The sequence below is a fragment of the Poecilia latipinna genome, unplaced genomic scaffold, assembly GCF_001443285.1.
Source record: "Poecilia latipinna isolate Pla-1442-1.1 unplaced genomic scaffold, P_latipinna-1.0 Scaffold1456, whole genome shotgun sequence".
In the NCBI taxonomy this organism is placed as follows: domain Eukaryota; kingdom Metazoa; phylum Chordata; class Actinopteri; order Cyprinodontiformes; family Poeciliidae; genus Poecilia; species Poecilia latipinna.
The window spans coordinates 20,132-40,899 of record NW_015114072.1 but is presented as its reverse complement, the minus strand read 5'-3'; the positions used below and the strand labels follow the sequence as shown (position 1 = coordinate 40,899).

General features: G+C 39.6%; 1 protein-coding gene across 1 annotated transcript; it reads left to right on the top strand.

Moving 5' to 3' along the window:
- The first annotated feature begins 7,750 nt into the window (after nt 1–7,750).
- Nucleotides 7,751–13,567, top strand: cyp26a1 (cytochrome P450, family 26, subfamily A, polypeptide 1). Its single transcript, XM_015057366.1, has 7 exons — nt 7,751–8,051; nt 8,813–9,037; nt 9,399–9,680; nt 9,896–10,045; nt 10,180–10,314; nt 11,762–11,908; nt 12,883–13,567. The coding sequence occupies exons 1-7, from the start codon at nt 7,863–7,865 to the stop codon at nt 13,222–13,224; spliced, it is 1,470 nt and encodes a 489-aa protein (XP_014912852.1). The 5' UTR covers nt 7,751–7,862; the 3' UTR covers nt 13,225–13,567.
- Nucleotides 13,568–20,768: the final 7,201 nt, after the last annotated feature.

Here is a 20,768-nt window from a genome sequence, read left to right as displayed (position 1 = left end):
GTAATACTGAATCAGATCAAATTAACATTATACAATGTTTCAGATCATTAAACAGACAGATATTATCAGAGTAAACCCAAAAGTTTGTTTTCAGATGGTTTCACTGAGGGGAAAAAGCAGGGCAGCACCGATTTCTGTTTTCTGGCCGATCGCCGATCTTTAAAAAGCCTGACTTGCTGATTCTGATGTTGGCCAATACCAATGTTTTGCCTGAAATGTTGCCAAATATTGCAAGAAAGTTACTGAGTTGGCAACAGTGGACAACTCAGACATGACCAGGTGAGTCTGTCAGTCAGACTCTCACAGCAGAGCAAAACATGACTGTGGCTGATTCTTAGACCTTTGCTGAGGAAGATAAGCTCATTTGATAAGATCGGCTTCACATGCAAGTCCGACCAATCACAGATCTCCCAAAACTAAGGAAATTGGTGCCGATATATCAGTGCACCCTAGAAATAAGCGATCCAAACCAGCCTGGCCCTATGGGAAATAAGGATCGTCCCCTTATAAAATCATTAACTAAATGATTAACTACATTTTTCTGTGTTGAAAAGCAATAACTGTTTAAAAGTCAGAGTTATATTAGCTTGTGGGAGAAATTCATTAAAATCTCAGGTTGGAAATGTGGTTTTAATAAGTTAAAGGAATCCAAGGTGAGCTAGAGATCACTTCTGTCAGGAGTGGCACATCAAGTCTGGACTGGGAGCGAGAAGCAGCCCTTCATACGAATGATACACAACATACCAGAGAATATAATGTACACATTGTGTTGTTTCAAAAATTAAAATAAAGAGCAGCATCCTACATGGAAGAAAGTAACCATTTTAAAAAATGTATACTTTCTTTCATAACTCCATCTTATCATCTTATTTCTCTCTCACACACACAGTATATTTTTCTATATTCACAAGGACTTTGCATTGACTTCCATTCATTTTTGCAGCCTAACTCTAAGCTAAACTCACATCTTCATCCTAAATTAACCCCAACAGAAAACAGCACGGCGCCTTATGGGGCCTGAAGGTCCCATAAGGAGCAGTCACAACATTGCATTTTAGGAAAAATGGACTTTACAATGTGTCAAATACAAGGCCAGACACACACTTAGTGACTTTGACTAATAACGGGAGATACATGGAGATGCATGTTAAAAATGTCCTGTCCAGCCACAGTGAAGTGGTTCACAGATAGTCCAGTGTTCCAACCAGGTTACTACAACTTTTTATTTTGTTCATTCCAATATAAAGGGAAAAAGTACAACAGAAATATCACATTATTTTGGGAAAAAGGCTATGAGCGATAAAAGGTTATATTTGTCTGATTTCTGTATATCACATAAAGCAAGTATGGCATTTAGCTACCATTTCAAAACAACATCATTCATTAGGAGTATACTTAGACTAAGTATGGCTACTTGTCATAGTTATTTGAGCATAATTTAGACACTGATATTGAAATATTAGTTATCTGTTGTAGAACCACACAGTTCTTTCAAAGAGAAGTTTAAATGATAAATTCATGTTAATTTGCTGAAATGTGAGCAAATCTTTCTTTGGAGTTCTAACTGGAACCTACCAACCAGCACAGTGTAGTTACTATCTGTTGTTGATTAGTTGCTTGGAGACAGAGCTGTAAAAAGTAAATCCTAAACACACATTTTATTTTGTGTCTTCTCCATGTGGAGCAAGAATCTCTGAAAATGTATTTATTATTCATATTTTTTAAATTTCCCATATGTCTTTTTTTTCAAGTTTTGAATCATTTTCACAGCTTGCAGAAGTGAACACTGAATAATGACAGTAAGTATTGAACTTTATGTTGGGTTCCTTCTCATACGTAAAGTGGGAGCCTGTATTTAACAGTATAAACTGATCTGCTTACAGCAGACTGAACTCAGGAAGAACAGTTGAGTTCAGTTTGTTAGTTCTAATTTTAGTGGCCTGACCTTTTCTAGCACTGACACAAACAAAGGTGCACAGACGGTGCCTCATCTATAACCAGCACTGGTCACACAGTGGACACAGAACCGCAGCCTCCCCCGTCTTTCACACACACTTACACAAACACAGAAGCGTTGCTTGTTATGGGAAGGCTTTCTGCCATCTTGTATCTCACCCTTGGAGCCAGGTTCTGTCTCACCACACACACGCTAACTGGGAAACGGCATGTGAACTTTGCCCTGGGTCAGTGTCTGAATGCGAAGATCCCTGTCGCCACAGATGTAATGAGGCGAGAGACATTCGCAGAGCTCCATTATCACTGGACAGCAGTCGCCTCCAGTGACATACACTTTCACACACATACACACACACACGCACCCAAACACACACACACACAGAGAATTCATACTTCTGAGGTTTGCTGTGAACTTTCACCTCTACTGTCCTGCTACAGATTGTTATCTACACACAATCATATTCCATCAGTTAGAATATTGTGATGAGGCTTGAAAGGTATGTTTCAAATTTAGCCTGAAGGCTGGTATTAATCATTAAGCTCAAATTTCTGTATTAAAATGATTTTTATTGTTCTGATGTAAAATCCTAATCTACAAAATCATGTTTTCATCAGCTGTAGGCAGACAGCATCAGAATCAGGCTCCATCAGGCTTGAAAACATCAGTTTGTATTTAAATCAGCTCCGTTGTGTTTTACTAAGTGATGGAGGGACTGATGGAGGTAAATGAACTTTTCAATCAAGAATAATTCAACAATATCAAAGTTTGTGTGTACTTCAACAGAAGCCACCAGTCAGCTGATTTCAGAAGGTTCATCAAGAATTTGTTTTATGAAAGAAGTTTGGAAAAAAACATATTTCTTTCTTTCCATATTTGTCGTAAAAAGTTTGGATTGAAATCACGCATGCCTTGTTTGTCCTTTTACAACACACAGAGCAGAGTCACAAACTTGCATTCCATCCATTGCAGACTGATCATCAGGATTTGGATTAAAAGTTCAGTTTATTATTCCAACTGATAAAAAGACAAAGGAAATTCAGCAGATTACTTTGCAACAATCCCTCCCCCTCCTGCTGAACATGCATGTAGCGACAGTGGAAAGGAAAACTCCCCTTTAACAGGAAGAAACGTCCAGAAGAATTTGATTTTGGTTTTTTTTGTGAAAATGCTACATGCACTCTAAATAACCTGAGCACCATCTGAAGTGACCCACTGAGGATTTGAGAAGACTGAGCAAACAAAAAAATAAAAAGTAAATTTTAAACAACCAAGAAAGTAGCAGAGTGAGAAAGAGTAGTGGGTTTGTCCTGCTATAGGCTGTAACCTCTCACTATCACAAAGGAACAGCCCCTTAAACCAGAATATATAAAAAGAAACCACGAGACTCAATAAGGTGCTGCTTAAAATTACACTAAATATTTTTGTAACGAGGAAAAAAAGTTGAGTCTCTGGGGCAACACAACAATCTTCACATTTTCCATTCACATGAAACAGTAGTTTGTTCGTAGAGTGACATTTGCTGCAGGTTGGCTCCTCCCATCACAAAAACACAGCAAGAATTGCCCTCAATGTGTAAGAACACACTCACTGTGATCCTACACAGTGAATGGCAAGATGGAATAAAGGTGTGACTATCACCAAGTGCTGTGTCTGTGAATAGTGCCTGGTCAGTGGTGGGACCAGGGTCTGCCTGCTGCATTGTTGCAATAGCTGTTAAAGCCGTTTATTGCCTTGTTAAAGTGTTTGATCTCTATAGTAAAATACAGGCAGCAAACACGTCCAACCACCCACCTCCTCCTGCTGCTCTGCAGTAACACAGGAAGCTCAAGCTGCTGGTCATCATCGTGAGACTGACTCACGATGATGACCATCTGCGGACATTTGAGGTTTTCCTCTGATCATTGAGATGTTATGATAAACATATTAAACATCTTAAACTTGAAACTGACCCCCAGTCAGATGCATCACTTTCACCACTAGGGCTGAAATAATGAATCAGATTAATTTGTAATTAATTGATTATTGTTATAATCATCAACTAGTTTAGTAATTGATTAATCATTAAAGCTGCAGTATGTAACTTCTATAAAAAATATTTTTTCACGTTTGTTGAAACTGTCATCATGTTCAGATAATCTGAGAGAAAAGTTGAGTTCCTCTTCTTTCTCCCAATGCTAACTAGAGACAACCAACCAGAGGCAGGAGGAGGGTCTTAGCGCTGTCAATCACTTCTTCATATGGAGCTGCTCTCTCGCCGTCTTCCTCTCTATGCCTCAGCTGGCACAGCCTGTCATGAATGCTCAGACTAGTTAGCGTAGCTACCAATGATGGCAGATAAATGGTAATAGTAAGTTGTTTCTCCCGCAGTAGCACATTTAGCAGCAAGTACATGAGATTGATCAACAGCGCTAAGACCCCCCTCCTGGCTCTGATTGGTTGTTTCTGGTCAGAACAGTGCATTCTTCAGACGGTACCAGCAGCTCTGGGAGGAGGTGGATCTTTTCACAGATTATAGCAAACTGTCAAGACAAGGTGACAGTTTACATGTAAAATTATTTTTTTTAATAAAAGTTACATACTGCACCTTTGATTGTATTAAAGTATTCAGCCTCAAAAAATGCTATTTGCTGAATTGACCCTTTTGTACTTAATTACTACTATTCAGAGTAGTAATTAACATATTTACACCTCTGTCTGTAAATATGTTTTAGCCAAAACTTCTCAAGTGGCATGCTTTTAGCTTTACCAGGTTCCGATTTACTAAGGAATGCTGTGGTATTGCTTTTTACACACAAAAAAAAGTTTATTTCTTAATTAAAAATGAATTAAATTATTTGTTTATTTGCATTCCTTAATGCATTTCTGATGTTGTATAAAAAAGCACTGCCTGATTAAATGACAAATCTGTAGAATGTGTCCAACATTATGCATGGATTACATGGATTAATTATTAATGCATAAAACTGATCATGTTGGGCTGATAAAAGTATTTAGTGAGTGCTTGAATCAACATTTGAACATGATGTAGCTACTGTCAGGTCGTCTCTCTCTCGTTCTTCCACATTGGCAAGGTGGAACATGGCCGCAACCAGCTGCCCAGTTCTCTCTCCCTGTTTGATGAACAGTGAACTTGGTTGCACAGAAGAGTTCATCGAGATGTCAGGGTCACCAGTGGGTCAGCCAGCGTGCGAGCTGGGGGTGGAGTGATATAAACATGCACAAATGGACAGTGGCCGTTTGACACTAGTGCTGACTGAGCAGTGTGCTCCTGTGTGTGTGTTTGTGTGTTTTATTTTGCTGCATGTTTTGGCCATAAGGTTAGGTGTGTCCAGAGATAGCAAACACATTGATAACAAATGTCTATGCAAACTTATCAAGTATTAAGAGCAGCAGCTGGTAGAGAGCTGCACCATTTTTCACATTTTAGAGGATCAGTTGTGTTCAATTGTTTGGTGAGAACTCAAATGATTAGTATCTAATCATTTGATTAGTATGTAATCTAATTATGATTAGATGATTAGTATCTAATCATTTGACCAATATTAAAAAAAAAAACATCTACATACTTTATGTCTGTCCTGGATACTTTTTAGAAGTCTAAAAAATGAGGGACGTGAAGGCTGTGGAGAGGAACACTTTCATAAACTTGATTTGTCTAACTTTTCATAGACTGAGCAAAAATTCTGATTCATTTTTTAAAATGTCACACAATGTTGTCATTCTCTGTGCAAGTAAAATGATTTATTGCCAATCCCAAACTCTTAAGTCTTAATTCTTCCTTCACTCAAACTATTACCAAAACAAAAATTCAAACAAGTACAGATTTGTACAGTGTTGTCACAGCTCAACAAGTCGGCTCAGAACAGGAACAAACGTGTTGCATTTATGTTTTTATTCAGTAGTTAGAAATGCACAGGAGGATGAGGAGACTTTACTGAAGTGACGTAAAATACTAAATGAAGCTGATTTCTTCAGCTTTATTTTTGTTGCACAAAAATACTGTTCCACGGAACAATGTTTTTGTAGAAATTTATGTCAGATTAATAAAAATTTATATACACATATTAATATACATTTAATATAAATATGAATTTGTATTTGATGTATAAATGTATCTATTTACATTTATAAATTCATCCATTCTTTATCTTATGCCCTTATTCCTAAAGGGATCATGAAAGGTGTTGGTGCCTACCTCCAGAGGTCAACGGGCGAGAGGTGGGGTCACCCTGGACAGGTCATCCTGGACAGGTCACCAGTCCATCACAGGGCAACACAGAGGACAAACAACCATGCACACACACACTCACACACCTAAGGAGAATATAGATAGACCATTTAACCTGACAGTCATGTTTTTGGACTGTGGGAGGAAGCCGGAGTACCCGGAGAGAACCTAGCATGCACAGGGAGAACATGCTAACTCCATGCAGAAAGACCCCGGGCTGGGAATCGAACCCAGAACCTTCTTACTGCAAGGCAACAGTGCTACCAACTGTGACAACTGTGCAGCCCTATTAATAAATTAAATTAATACAAATTTAATATAAATGTATCCCCCGGAGGAGCTGGAACAAGTGGCTGGGGAGAGGGAAGTCTGTGCCTCCCTTCTTAAGCTGCTACCCCAGTGATCCGACCCCGGATAAGTGGAAGAAAATAGATGGATGGATGGATGATTTTATTAAGTCAAAAAAATCTGTTGTTCTAGGTGCTTTAGTTAGTGCTTGGATGAGTCTCTGATGAGCTCTTGGAGTCATGTTGGTGGACCAGACACTCCTGGGAAGGTTTTCCACTGATCCACATTCATCAACACCATTTCTCTCTGTGATTTTCTGCTGTTCCAAATGACTCCAGACTGATACATGTCACTGACATAGTTTTTCACATAAGGGCCATACATAAACTACATTTCCGTTTACTCAGGTTATCTTTGCAATACAACAAAAAATGTTTGATGATCAAAGATGTAGAAGTTTAGCAACAACAAAAAAAGCAAAAACAAGAAATCTTTTTTAGAGCAATGTTGACTTTTAGCAGGTTTTAGAGAATTCTGGGCTCAACATTACTTGTGTGGATATGGGCATCCCCTCCGCCTGTCGGTGTTGACCCAAGTTTGAACTCACAGAGATACCATTTTTATAACACACACACACACACAAACAGAGAGAGAGAAAGAGAAACAGAGAGAGAACGAGCAGTTTAACGTCTCCTTCCACATTTCAATGACGTTCAGTTTGATAGAGGTACAGAGTCAAGTAGAGGACAGCGGTTCTTTCCAGTGACACACTATCATTTCCCTATTCATTCATGAGAACTTGCTTGATAATCTGTGGGTCAATGTCTCAGTAAGATACAAAGATAGCTCAGCCTGCACTCTGAAAAAAGCTTCCAAAAAAACCCACAAAGACTAATTATTTACAAATGCAGTCTGAGTCACAGAGACCCTGTTGAGAGGGATTAGAGCCTCATTTTCATTTGGTAAGAAGCTTGTGAATGTGCTTCTTAACACCTTTCTGCTCCTGAATGTTGTTCAGCCTGCAGGCATGACCGTTGGTCCTACAAGTGGCTCTTCAGCTAAGGTAATGAGTTTGTAAACTAGCTGCTTTCACGGCCAACAAAAGAGACGCGCTTCCATTGTCACAAGGAATATTTCTCAGTGAAATCCACCGCGGAATGTCCTGCGTGCATTAGGATTAAAAATGTGGCCCTTGAAACAAACGATATCAGCCAATACAGACTGTAGGCGGGGCCGAGCCACTGCCACAATTAAAGATGAACTTTGAGTGAACTAATTCATGTGAGGGAGGAGAAGGTGAGGCGAGGCCTATAAAGGGCGGCAGGAGGAGCGGCCAGCCTCACATGTTGATGCCGCTTCACCTGGGCGGACAGACCGAACCGAACCGACATGGCTCTGAGCACACTGCTGGCCTCCTTCCTGTGCACTCTCGTGCTGCCCGTCCTGCTTTTCCTGGTGGCGGTCAAGCTGTGGGAGATTTACATGATACGCGGCGGAGACCCGAGATGCCCGAGCCCGCTGCCGCCCGGCTCCATGGGCTTACCGTTCATCGGAGAGACGCTGCAGCTCGTCCTGCAGGTAGGCTCAGTGCAGCCGGCATGAGGACAGCGCACCTGCTGGACCTCGGTGTCCGCACATAGAGAGGGAGATAAAAACTGGGACACGTACGGGTTTTCTTTTTCTTTTCTTTTTTTTTTTTTTTAAATAGTTTCCATAACCAGCTTGGTTAATGTTGCAGACTTCCCTCTTAATCCTTTCTGCCCTGCATGGTGTGATTTATTATATTATACAATATAATCAAAACATTAATGTTTTGGATGTGTGTTGATTTTAAAATTAAGCTTGTTTATAGTTTTTATGATGTATACAGTGACTGTTTAGAAATATGAAAAATCGAAAATTGTTCTTTTTCATATGATAAAGAATGAAAAACGAATGAAAAACAATTTGTTTTTTGTGTTGTTGTTTTTTAATCAACTTTATTTGCTACTATGTTGCTCTGGTTACAGTGAGGAGAGTCAGCTTTTTACCAAACACTATAAATGTAGCATAATTCAAAATGACCCGGTGCTCAATACTTTAAAAATATCTTGAACCATAAAAACTGTAAAATAAAAAATAAAAATATATATTTTTGATCCAAAAATCTTAACGAGTTTTAGACCAAAATAAATTTGCATACATTTCAAGGTAATATTTAGTATTTTAAGAAGAAAACCAATAACCATGTTGTTGTTTTGTTTTACTTTCTGATGAGGAAATCCACCACAAAACTTAAAACAATTAAGTTTTGTTTCTCCAGTTTTCTCACTGAGCCTGTCGTGTTCCTGTGGTTGTAGAGGAGAAAGTTTTTGAGGATGAAGCGAGAGAAGTACGGTTACATCTACCGCACTCACCTCTTCGGGAACCCCACGGTGCGTGTGAGCGGAGCGGAGAACATCAGGCACATCCTGCTAGGGGAGCACAGGCTGGTGTCTGCACAGTGGCCCTCCTCCGTCCGCACCATCCTGGGCATGGACACGCTTTCCAACATGCACGGCTCCCAGCACAAGACCAAGAAGAAAGTGAGTTTGAAACTTTCCAGTATCCAGAGCGAGTCACATCTTTTTCCTGTCATTAGAATTCACAAACATTAAAGTCAAGTTCATGCAAAGTTCCATACCTATTACACAATATCACCCTCAAATGAGTAACTTTATTTAACAATATACATGTTTGTTTCTATAGAAGCATTTCCAAAATTTAGCAGTTTCTTTTGAAATCAGATTTTAAAAAGAGTTTTATTCCCAAAGAATATTAATCTCAATTGGGTTCTCATAAGCCATTGTAAAGAAATCTGATGTTTCTGCTGAAATGATGACCTCGGTGTGTTTAGACTGAGTCCCATGTAGAAGTTGAGTTTCATCCACTGAATTGCTGCTTTAGGCCATCCTGAGAGCCTTCTCCAGGGAGGCGCTAGAGCTCTACATTCCCGTCATCCAGGAGGAAGTACATACTGCAGTCAAAAGCTGGTTGGTCCAAGACCCCTGTGTGCTGGTGTATCCTGAAATGAAGCGGCTGATGTTCCGCATAGCCATGAGGATTCTGCTGGGTTTTGACCCGGAGCGGATCCGGACCGATGAGCAGCAGCTGGTGGAAGCATTTGAAGAAATGATCAGAAACCTTTTCTCCCTGCCCATCGACGTCCCATTCAGTGGGTTGTACAGGGTAAGAGCGTCAGGTTAACACGGTGAACATGTAACTGGCTTACTGTGAAACACTTTCATGTGAGTGAATTGATGTAAACATGAACCTCAGAACAGTGTGCTTTATTTAACATCCCACCTAGGAGGAGCTAACCAAAAAGAAGTTTTAATCAGAAGTCTGTCCTCACGTCTATTTTTGTCCCCTCATATCCCATCTTCTCCTCTTCTGTCCTGTAGGGTCTGAGGGCCAGAAATTTCATCCACTCAAAGATTGAAGAGAACATCAAAATGAAGGTGGAGGAGTCAAACAAAGGGTCAAAACACACAGATGCCCTGCAGCAGCTCATAGACAGCAGCGAGAAGAATGGAGAGCCCTTCAGTATGCAGGTAATGAAGATGATTAATCAAAGCATTGTTCAGGAAAGACAAATCTCTGGAAAGATGTTGTCAGAGTGTGTTTGTTTGTTTGTTTTTTCTGCCCTGACTCTGAATAATTCAACATGTCTGCCTTCTGTGTCCAGGCCATCAAGGAATCTGCTACAGAGCTTTTGTTTGGCGGCCATGAAACCACGGCCAGCACAGCCACGTCCCTCATCATGTTTCTGGGCCTGAACCCAGAAGCTGTGAACAAACTGAGGCAGGAGTTATGGGACAAAGTAAATGTGTTGTGCTTTCTTTGGCCTGAATATCAGTTGAAGTAGCTTTTTGATTGACTGAGGCAGTTGTCAGCAAATGATAATTGATTTATTTTTGCATAACCCTTAAATTATTTCAAAAACATAATGATTTATCAGTGGCACCTGCTGAGGTGTGGAGTCCAGTTGGCTGAGGGTTTATGTGTGAGCAGAGAGACGGCCACAGATCATTGAAAATGTTTAAATTAGCAGCCAAACAGTGAATCAACATAAATGGATTCCTGACATGACTCAAAACCACAGCTAAACTTTTCAATGCTGTTCTATAAAAATAAAGTTCAGAGAGATGGAGAGCTAATTGGTCTGATCTGCAGAGCTCCAAATAAAAAAATAATTCATCCTAGATCTACATGGATAATGTTCCACTTAGAACTTTATCCTATGGATAATATTTCACCACAACATCACCACCAGTATGAGAGATTAGATATGATGGTGGACAACGTACATTTGAATTGTTCACACATGCTAAAATCAATCTATAGAACAATTACAGCATTCGAAGATGAAACGGAGATGGAATGCTTGCAAAGGCGTTAGCATGATTCACTAATACATGCTAACACATCCATTGGCTAACTGTGGAAACCTGAGCAGAAGGGATCAATGTTGATTTATTGAGCTTTGCACATCACTTTGGTTTCCATCCTGCTTTAAAGTGATTCAGTTATTCCAACAAATAAAATAAGAAATTAGAAGTCAACATTAAAAGTAATTTTAATTACTTTTAATGTAATTAAAAGTAATTAAAGCCTCAGTGACCAGCAGGTCACAGAGGCTTATTTACTTGTTTGACTTTTGAAAATCCATCTTCAGCTCAGCCCTAAACCTGGTTGATAGTTGTCATGCACATTGGGATGCATACTAAGTACCTTTGGGTCAAAAATTAAAATTAAAATTAAAAAATATTTTTAATCATCGCAAAGCTGTCATAACTCATTAATTAAAATTCTTTAGTTATTGTAGATAGTGATGGCTGCTGGCAGGAAAGATCTCATGTAATTGTTTGTATTAGACTAATTTTTTTTGCCAAAAATCAGTCCAACTACACAGCATTCAAAACAAGAAAGAATGGTTGTCCAAAAAAAAGACAATATTTTTCCCCAGAAAGGCAGGAATAAAAGTTTGAAAAAGAAAAAATCTCAGTGAGAGTAAAGAGTTACTCCAATTTGCTGCCGGCCTGAGAGACATACCTCTAGAAAGGAGGACAAACTGAATTTGCTGAAGGGAAACTCAGAATAACCTAAGGTAAAGCTAGCTAGTATGAAACTAAATCTTAACAGAAACTCTGTGCTGCTGCTGACTAAGATATACAAGATGTGTAGTCATACGTTGACTAAATCTATGAAGATGTTTGTTCTAAAAGAGTAACTGCTCATTGTCTGGTCCCTCATGTCTGTCTGTTCAGGGGGAGAGTGGGATGGACCTCCAGAGTCTGAACATTGAATCTTTGGAGAAGCTCAAATACACAAGTTGTGTGATCAAAGAAACGCTGAGGATCAACCCACCTGTCCCTGGAGGCTTCAGAGTGGCTCTCAAAACATTTGAACTGAATGTAAGTGACTCAGTGATCATTTGATTCTCCTGTGTTCAACCTGAAAGTTCCAGTTTTTAGAAATTAAGATAACTTGATATTTTTACATCACAATAAAAGATACATTAAGGTACATTACATTAGTGGGAAAAAGTGACTGTCATAAGGTGTGGGTGGTGGTGAGGTTGAACGCAGGCTGAACTCAGGTTGTAGTGAAATGATGGATTTAATGCTGACAATAATGCACAAAGACAGTCCAAGACAGGCAGCCCGGGAGAGAACTAAAGCACACGGCTAGTACCGGTAGCACTGTCGCGAAGACTGACATGGAGCTTAGTTGACCAGGACTTCACAGTACCACTGGAAAACTCGACAGAAACCGCCGCACGTAAGTCAACATTAGACAAGGACCCGACAAGAGACAAAGACAACAGGTGGATTTAAATACACAGGGAGGGTAATCAGGTAAGTAGACATATCTGTGGAGCAATCAAGAGGGAAGACAGACTCACAGGGGAAAACTAAAACACAGAAAAACCTCAAAAATAACCACACAGAAAACACAGATCATAACACTATCAGTGTGTGGAGTAATTAAAAAACAACAATCAGGTAATAATAATCACAATAATAATGAACCAAATTATCTGTGAGAGGTAAATATAAACATATGATGGATCAATTAATAGTTATTTGTACTAAGTGGAGATTGTTATATATTATACAGGAACTACATGAGATGGAAAGAATAATCCAGAAAGAAAAAGATAACTAAAAGATGGGAAAAGACAAACGTTATTTATAAGTCAGGATAATATAAAATTGATTATACAAAAGTTATTTCCCATTGAAATATATTCAGTGAGTACATTATTCCAATATGTCAGGTGCTTCTCATTTTCCAGTTCATAAGAGTTGTCTTTTTAGCAGTGGTTAAAGCTATAAGTAATTGTTTAACAAAAACACAATTTTGATAATGTCCCATAACATTTCAGGGCTACCAGATTCCTAAAGGCTGGAACGTTATCTACAGCATCTGTGACACTCATGATGTTGCTGAGATTTTCCCCAACAAAGACGACTTTCAGCCTGAGCGCTTCCTGACCGAACCCTCTGCAGACTCCTCCAGGTTCCAGTACGTACCATTTGGTGGAGGTTCTCGAATGTGTGTGGGAAAGGAATTCGCTAAGGTTCTACTGAAGATCTTCTTGGTAGAAGTGGTCACAAAGTGTGACTGGACCCTCTTAAACGGACCCCCTACCATGAAAACTGGACCCACCGTCTATCCTGTGGACAACTTGCCAACCAAATTCAGCAGCTACATGAAAAATCCTTAGAGGTTCTGGACATTAGTAGTTCTGTAAATCTGAACATGGTTTCCTGATGGGCAGTCCCTGTCTGCTGTCTTTTTGAACATATTGTATATTCATGTATTTTTTATGACTGTGTAAATATATCTATAGGTATATTCACCTAATTTGAGAACTAAACAAAAAGCACTATAGGGTTACATAAACACTTAATCATATCAGTGGTTTATCTGTAGGATTTTTATACATACATAATTTAGCATGTTGATATACATTTTGTGTCTTGGCTCAAGGTATTTATGCAACTTGTCTGCTTTTGAATGAGATTTTTATTTAAATAAAACGGTGTGTGCTAATTCAGGTCCGTCCACATGGAGTTGATGGAAATCTTTCCACACTTAATTTACTGGTCCAGTACTTAATTTCTAGATAAATATGATTCTTTGGAAATCTGTTTAACTGAACTGATGAGAATTCATCGTGGAGAGCAGCAGAGCCACATGCTGGGCTGAGAGCAGAAATCCATTTTAAGGAAAGACAAAAGATCTAATTATGGCCAAATATTGATAATGAACAGTTAAAAGATGATAACTTGGACCTTAGTTTACTAGTACATTTCAGCAAATATTTATTTATTCAAGAATATTGAATAAAGTGCAATCTTTCTTACCAGTCATTTTAAGTGAAATGTCATTTTAAAGATTTATTACACAGAGTAAAATGTTTCAAACTCTTTTTGCAGTTTTAATAATTATGGCTTACAAGTAAAGAAACCTCAAAATTCAGTAAAAAAAATGTGAATCTCATCAGACAGGGGCATGGAGTCATCATCCTGTGTGGGTTGCTATGACAGCTGCCGTACGAGGTCATCTCTCTCGTTGGGTCAGGCATCTTTCATCTTCTTGACAGCCATTAGATTTTCTGCAGTGTTGATAGTCAGGGGAGTTTGCTGGCTGATCAAGAACATTTGCACTTTTATGCAATATTCAAATTTCTTTCAGATGTTCTAGTATATAATGAAGAAAATTGGCCCAAGCACTCAACCCTTTGGGGGTCTCCACAAGTGATGCTTTATAGTGTGAATCCAATTAAGATTTTAAATTCATAAAGTGTTTGTAGTTGTATCAGCCAGAGGCAGCAAACTGATTCATAGAAGAGACTTCATGGTACGGAGGCTGCTGACCTCAAAGGCAACAGATGGGTTGTGCCACCAATCTCAGAATCACCAGAATCAACTTCATTCTCTGGATTTGAGGGTCCACACAATGTGACTTCAGGCCCCACTTGTAATGTAATCAAAGTTCAGGCACATATACACTCTGCAACAAAACTATTCTTTAGGACTAGGGGGACAAAAAAACAAGAGCAGCATTTATAAGAGTCAATGGGTGCAGCCATATTTTTGTTGCATGTACATGGATAAAATTAAATGCATTTTCAAACATAAATCTATAAATGCATCCACATTAGAATATTGAAGGACCCACTGTGCAAATGTTTGTTTCCAGCTGGAATCAAGTCAGCGCAGCTTAAGTTGCTGCAGGAAGCCGTCCCTGCTGCCTCTGTCAGATGGTCGGTCAGTGACCAGCTCAGGTCCAGAGAGATGCTGGGAGGAACTGGAGACCCTTGAAAAGTTCCAAAGTTTTATATCGCTGAATTAAGGCTTGCCTTGAAGCAAGAAGAGTCCTTGGTTCAAATCCTGGTCTGGGACATTTGTGGATGGAGTTGCACTCTATGTATGCATGGATTCTGTCTGGGTATTTCAAAGAAATGAGCTTTAGGTCAATTGGTTATTCTAAATTGCCCTTACGTATGTAGGTGTGTGTGTGTGTGTGTGTGTGTGTGTGTGTGTGTGTGTGTGTGTGTGTGTGTGTGTGTGTGTGTGTGTGTGTGTGTGTGTGTGTGTGCGTGTGTGTATGTGTGCATGTGCGTGCCTATGTGTGTGTGTTTGTGTGTGAAGAATTGCTTATCCTGTGTGTCGTCCAGCATCCTGTGTCTCTGTGTTGCCTAACAATAGACTGGTGACCCATCCAGTCACTCCAAGACCACTGCAGACAGACACAGAGTGACCCTACAAGGAAAAACAGGCATAGAAATCAGAAGTGTCAGCAGCCAGTCTTACAGTCTCTGGCAGTAAGACGTATTTGTGGCTTCTGATTATTCTCATCCTAAGAACAATCAGAAAGAGGTCCAGGTGTTTCTGCTCTGTTTGTGATAAGCCTGCTGCTGTAAGCAGAGCTGGAACAGACTTCAAGAGAAATAGAAATACACAGCAGACGAAGAGAAGTGGTGAGGTATAACATCTCCACTTTAGAGTAACAAGAAACCTCCTGAATCTTCATTGCAGGTACATATGGGGACATATTTACAACTTTACACAGTATGATCATTTCCTTCTCCCAGGTAGAAGAACCTGTTGTTCTGGATTCTGCTCACAGAGAAAGTCCTTGTTTCCTCCTTGGCTCCTGATCAAAGGAGTATTGCTCTATTGTCTCATGCACCTGTTAAATCCTTTGACCTCTCTGTATTTACTAGTGAGGTAATCAGAGACCGGTGAGTGTGCTGTGCACATTGCATGTTTTTAGTGCAGTCTGGTAAATGTTAAAACTTTACTGCTGGGACAGAAGGCAGGGTTTGTGTTTCCCAGGTTGTTCTCCTCACTGATGAGGCTCGTCAGTGTTTATAAGGCAGAATGTGGCACTTAAATGTAAATGTCAAAGAGGAATCCTTATCAGCACGACAGAACAATGACATAACAATAACAAGAACAATAACTAATTACAATAGGCCTTCGCAGCTCTTAGCTGCTCGGGCCTAATGACATAAAAGGTACAGTTTGTACCTTTTATATAATTTTATTGTCTTTTAAAGATTTAATGACTGCTGGGCTCATAAAAGAGGAAAATACGTGTAAAGTTTCATTGAAGTAAACCCAATAAGTTCTTTACCAGCAAAGTCAGCAAAATGCTTTGCGAACTCGATGCAGAAAAGTTGCACTCGGTAACAGCAGTGGTAACATGGCTTCTGATTAGAAAAGGTCTATCTGTTTCCTTGATGCATCAGATTCTCCAACAACCACACCAACTTGTAGTTGCTGTGATGTGTAATGGGATAGGTAATGTGACTGGTGTGAACACTATACTGGCCAGTAATGATAAATACATGATATAACTGTTTGCTTAAACTTTACATTTAGTCATTGTGTCGCACTTGGTGAAGTGTCTTGTCTTGGTGAAATAACACTCGGTCTGCTGGTTGTGGTCAGAGGGACTGGAGGGGCCCGTTGAATGGCATGGATCTGTCAATGTGTCCCAGTGCAGCTATGTAGCTTACCACCATCAGTGTGTGAATGTGTATACGATGAATGACTGTAGTGTGAAGCACTTTGGTATCTTCTGGAATTTGTCCACAGGAAAACTATTAGTCATCACTGCACTAATGTGGTTTCATGGAAGAATGGTAAGAAGAATGTCATTGTTAAAAGAAAACCATAAAAATCCTGTTTGCAGTTTTCCAGAAGCCATGTTGGACACAGCAAACATGTGAAAGAAGGAGCTTTGGTCAGACCAGAACAAAATGAAACTTTCTGGTCAAAATGCAAAACATGGAGAACTAACACTTCACATCATTCTGAACACACTAACACCATTGACAAATATGGTGGTGGTAGCATCACGCTCCACCGAATACATGTGTTAGAATGACCCAGTCAAAGTCCAGACATGCACCCAATCAAGAATCTTTGGCAAAATCTGAAAACTGCTGTTGACTAACCCTCTCCATCTAATCTGACCGGGTGGAGTTTGGCAAAGAAGAACAGGAAAAGATTTCAGTCAGTAGATGTTAAAGCTGATAGAGACAAACCCTACAGACTAGCAGCTGGAATTGCAGCAATAGGTGGTTCCACAAAGTACAAACTCAAGGGGGCTGAATACTTTAGCATTCTGCACTTTTCAGGTTTTTATTTGTAAAAAATGTTTTGGATCCTGTATAATTTTCTTTCTACTTCATAATTGCATCACACATTGTGTTGGTCTTTCACATTAAATTCAAATGAAATATATTTATGTTTGTCGTAATGTGACAAAATACAGAAGGCTGTTGTCATTCTTCCACTGCAGCAGCACAGTGGAGTCAGAGCCAAAAATAGCTTCAAAATGAACATAGAAAGCAGAACACCTCCACCCCTCCTGCTCCACCTAACGACCCAGGAATAAACAAGAATCATCAGCACTGGCGCCTCCTAGAGGTGTGTTCTCTCTGTAGCTCAGTGGACTGTTTGAAGTTCACAGGTGATCCCAGTGACAGCAATGAGTCTGCATGCAGACAGGCTCAGCTGGTCCACTGCTGAGCCAGAACCAGGTTGTGGACACAGCTGTCTGGACAGTCCAGCTCAAGACCTGCTCAAGACAGTGGGCACACACACACACACACACACACACACTGCCTGCCCTCACACAGTCAGTAACATTAGGTCTACAGTAGATCACGCCTGCTCTTGTTCTCAGGACCTGAGATGGTTCTCCCACACACACTGTGTACAGGTATCCTCAATGCCATGCACATGTACCCTGTCTTCCTCTTTTGTAAAAATACTGTTTATATTCATATTTGCAAGAAAGGAAATTTTTGTTTCATTTTCTCTTTTTTGTTTATTTATATTTTAAATGTCTGTTATTGAGAGCAAACCAGAGCCAAAGTCACATTTCTTGTTTGTGTGCATCAGACTTGGTGAATGAAGCTGATTCTGATGGATTAGCTCTGAAATGGTGTGTTAGCTTTACAACAACTCTATCAGGACACACACCTCCCAAAACGTTTCTCTTTTTCTCTTCAGTCTACAGAATATTTTCCCAAAAGTGTTAAAGATTGTCGAGATGTTTTTGGTGAATGTGAGTAGGCCTGTCACAAAAACAAATTTTACTGAAACATAAATTGTCGTATAAGTTGTTGTGATTAAATGATAATATTGTGTCCAAAAGTTAGAAAAAAACTCAATGGGGAACCCGTCGGGTCCAGATGCTTTGTCACTTCTTAGTTTTAATAATTTGTTCCGTGTTATTGGAGCTTCAGCAATTTTAAGGGCCTCCATGTCAATTTTTGGAATCTATCTGATTTAGAAAAGAGCCTTTGCTGTATTTATGAACCCACTTGCTCTGCAGAACTAAACCACAAGCATCCTACTCCACAGTTTACTCAACAGCGCCCCCCTTTTTCAAGTTCTGACCCCCCCAAACCTCCTCTCACTTTCAGAGCCACTCAGAAGTTCCCTGCTCTGCCTTGTGTTTGTCATGTGACCCAGGATCAGACAGTGAGTGTTATTTAGAAATACATCCTGATAAATCTGCCAATAAATCAGAAGTGTCACAGATTGACTGAACTCTTGGCCTGTGATGGTTAATAAATACAGGTTAGTAGGACAGAGGTTACCTGCAGGGCAGAGATCAGTGTGGATGTCACCTCTGCTGCTGCAGCCCTTTCACAGCACAATGAGGGAAACAGCTTTTAGAAACACTACTTCTGTCAAAATAAACATAAAGTTGTTTCATATGGAGCACTTTCTTAACTAATTGAAAAGATCTTACATTTATCAAACCAGAGTAACCCTCTCAGCATCCTGCCTGCTGAAACGTGATGCATTTTCCAGCTGGAGCTGTCAGCGGTCGTCCTGTCCTGCAGTGGGACGACAGTCTGTGAACGACTCATGTTTCAGTCACACCTCCCACAGAGCGCACCATTCCAGGCCAAGAAGTCATATTAAGCTTTTCACACATGTGAGAAACTTTTATGGGTCGGGGGAGAGGATAGAGATGAGAGAGAGGAGGGGGAGGAGAAAGAGGAGGGGGAGCAGGGAGGTCCTGGAGGTGCTGTGATGCTCAGGTTTCAGATCTTTTAAGAAGCCATGGAGTGAAGACTCAGTTGTTTTCAATTTGTTGCTTGTTTATTTTGATCTGCAAATCTATTTGGTTATCTTATGTCACATTTTTGTTTGAAAACAAATAGATTTAAGAAAAAAAAATGATCAAATGCTTACCTTATCTGAGCTCAGAGGTTCCACCTTTCATCCATCAGGTGCAGTGGCTTACCAAAGTATTCATAACACTTGAACTTTTCTGTATTTTATCACATCACCACCAAATGAATATATTTTATTGGAAATTAACATGAATTAACAAAGTGGCTTACAACTGTGAAGGAGAATTGAAGATGATTCAAAACATTTTTTACAAAAAGATCCACAGCTCAGAGGAGAGGGGAGGGGTCTGTCCACAGTAAAACTATTAGTCATCACTGCATTAATGTGGTTTCATGGAAGAATGGTAAGAAGAAAGTTGTTGTTAAAAGAAAACTATAAAAATCCTGTTTGCAGTTTTCCAGAAACCATGTTGGTCACAGCAAACATGTGGAAGAAGGAGCTTTGGTCAGACCAGAACAAATTGAAACTTTCTGGTCAAAATGCAAAACATGGAGAACTAACACTGCACATCATTCTGAACACACAAACCCCATTGACAAATACAGTGGTGGCAGCATCATGCTCTGGGGTGCTTCTCTTCAGCAGTGACAGGGAGGATGGTCAGAGTTGATGGGAAGATGGATGGAGATTAATATAGGATAATGTTGGAAGAAAACCTGTTTGAAAAAGACTTGAGCTTCAGGACAACCACCTTAAACATAAAGCCAGGCTACAATGGAATCCTTTAAAACAAAACATGCATTTATTGTTAGAATGGCCCAGTCAAAGTCTAATACCAGACATAAACTCAATCTAGAATCTGTGGTGAAATCTGTTTCGCAAAGAAGAAAGTGCAAAAGACAAGCAGCTGGAATTTCAGCAGAAGGTGGTTTCACAGAGTGTTGACTCAGAGGGGCTGAATACTTTTGCCCACCGCACTTTTCAGATTTTTAGTTGTAAAAGAAAAAAATATTTTAAATCATGCATAATTTTCTTTCTATGTCACAACAGAAAACCACTTTGTGTTGGTCTTTGACATTAAATTCCAATAAAATATATTTAGGTTTGTAATGTGACAAAATATGTAATAATTCAAGGGGTGTGAATACTTCTGGAAGCTACTGTATGTTTAAGACAGTGAAAGACTTGTGATTACCTACAAACACTTTATATTATATTTGCAGTATCTGTTCACATATGTGTCAAGCTTAGACACTACAAATACACACAGAGGTCACTTCCTCACACACTGGTGGAGGTAACAGGCTGCTCTGCACAGAAGAAGTAAAGATTTTAGGGCTGAACTTGTGTTCTGTCATGGAACAGACTTTTTTTCTATGACATCACTGCATTTGCTGTGGAACTGCTAAACAAGGTCATGGACTTGTTTAGCAGTGATTGGATGGATTCAATTTTATGAATCCATCTTTTTTGTTTGTTTGTTTGTTTGTTTGTTTGTTTGTTTGTTTGTTTGTTTGTTTGTTTGTTTGTTTGTTTGTTTTGTTTGTTTTGTCCCATCAATTTTGCTGTCCAAGTTCAGCTTTGCTGAAGTTGCAATTAGACGAGTTCAAATGTTCAGTTCAGTTAACATACAATTCCTTATATCACCGTCCGG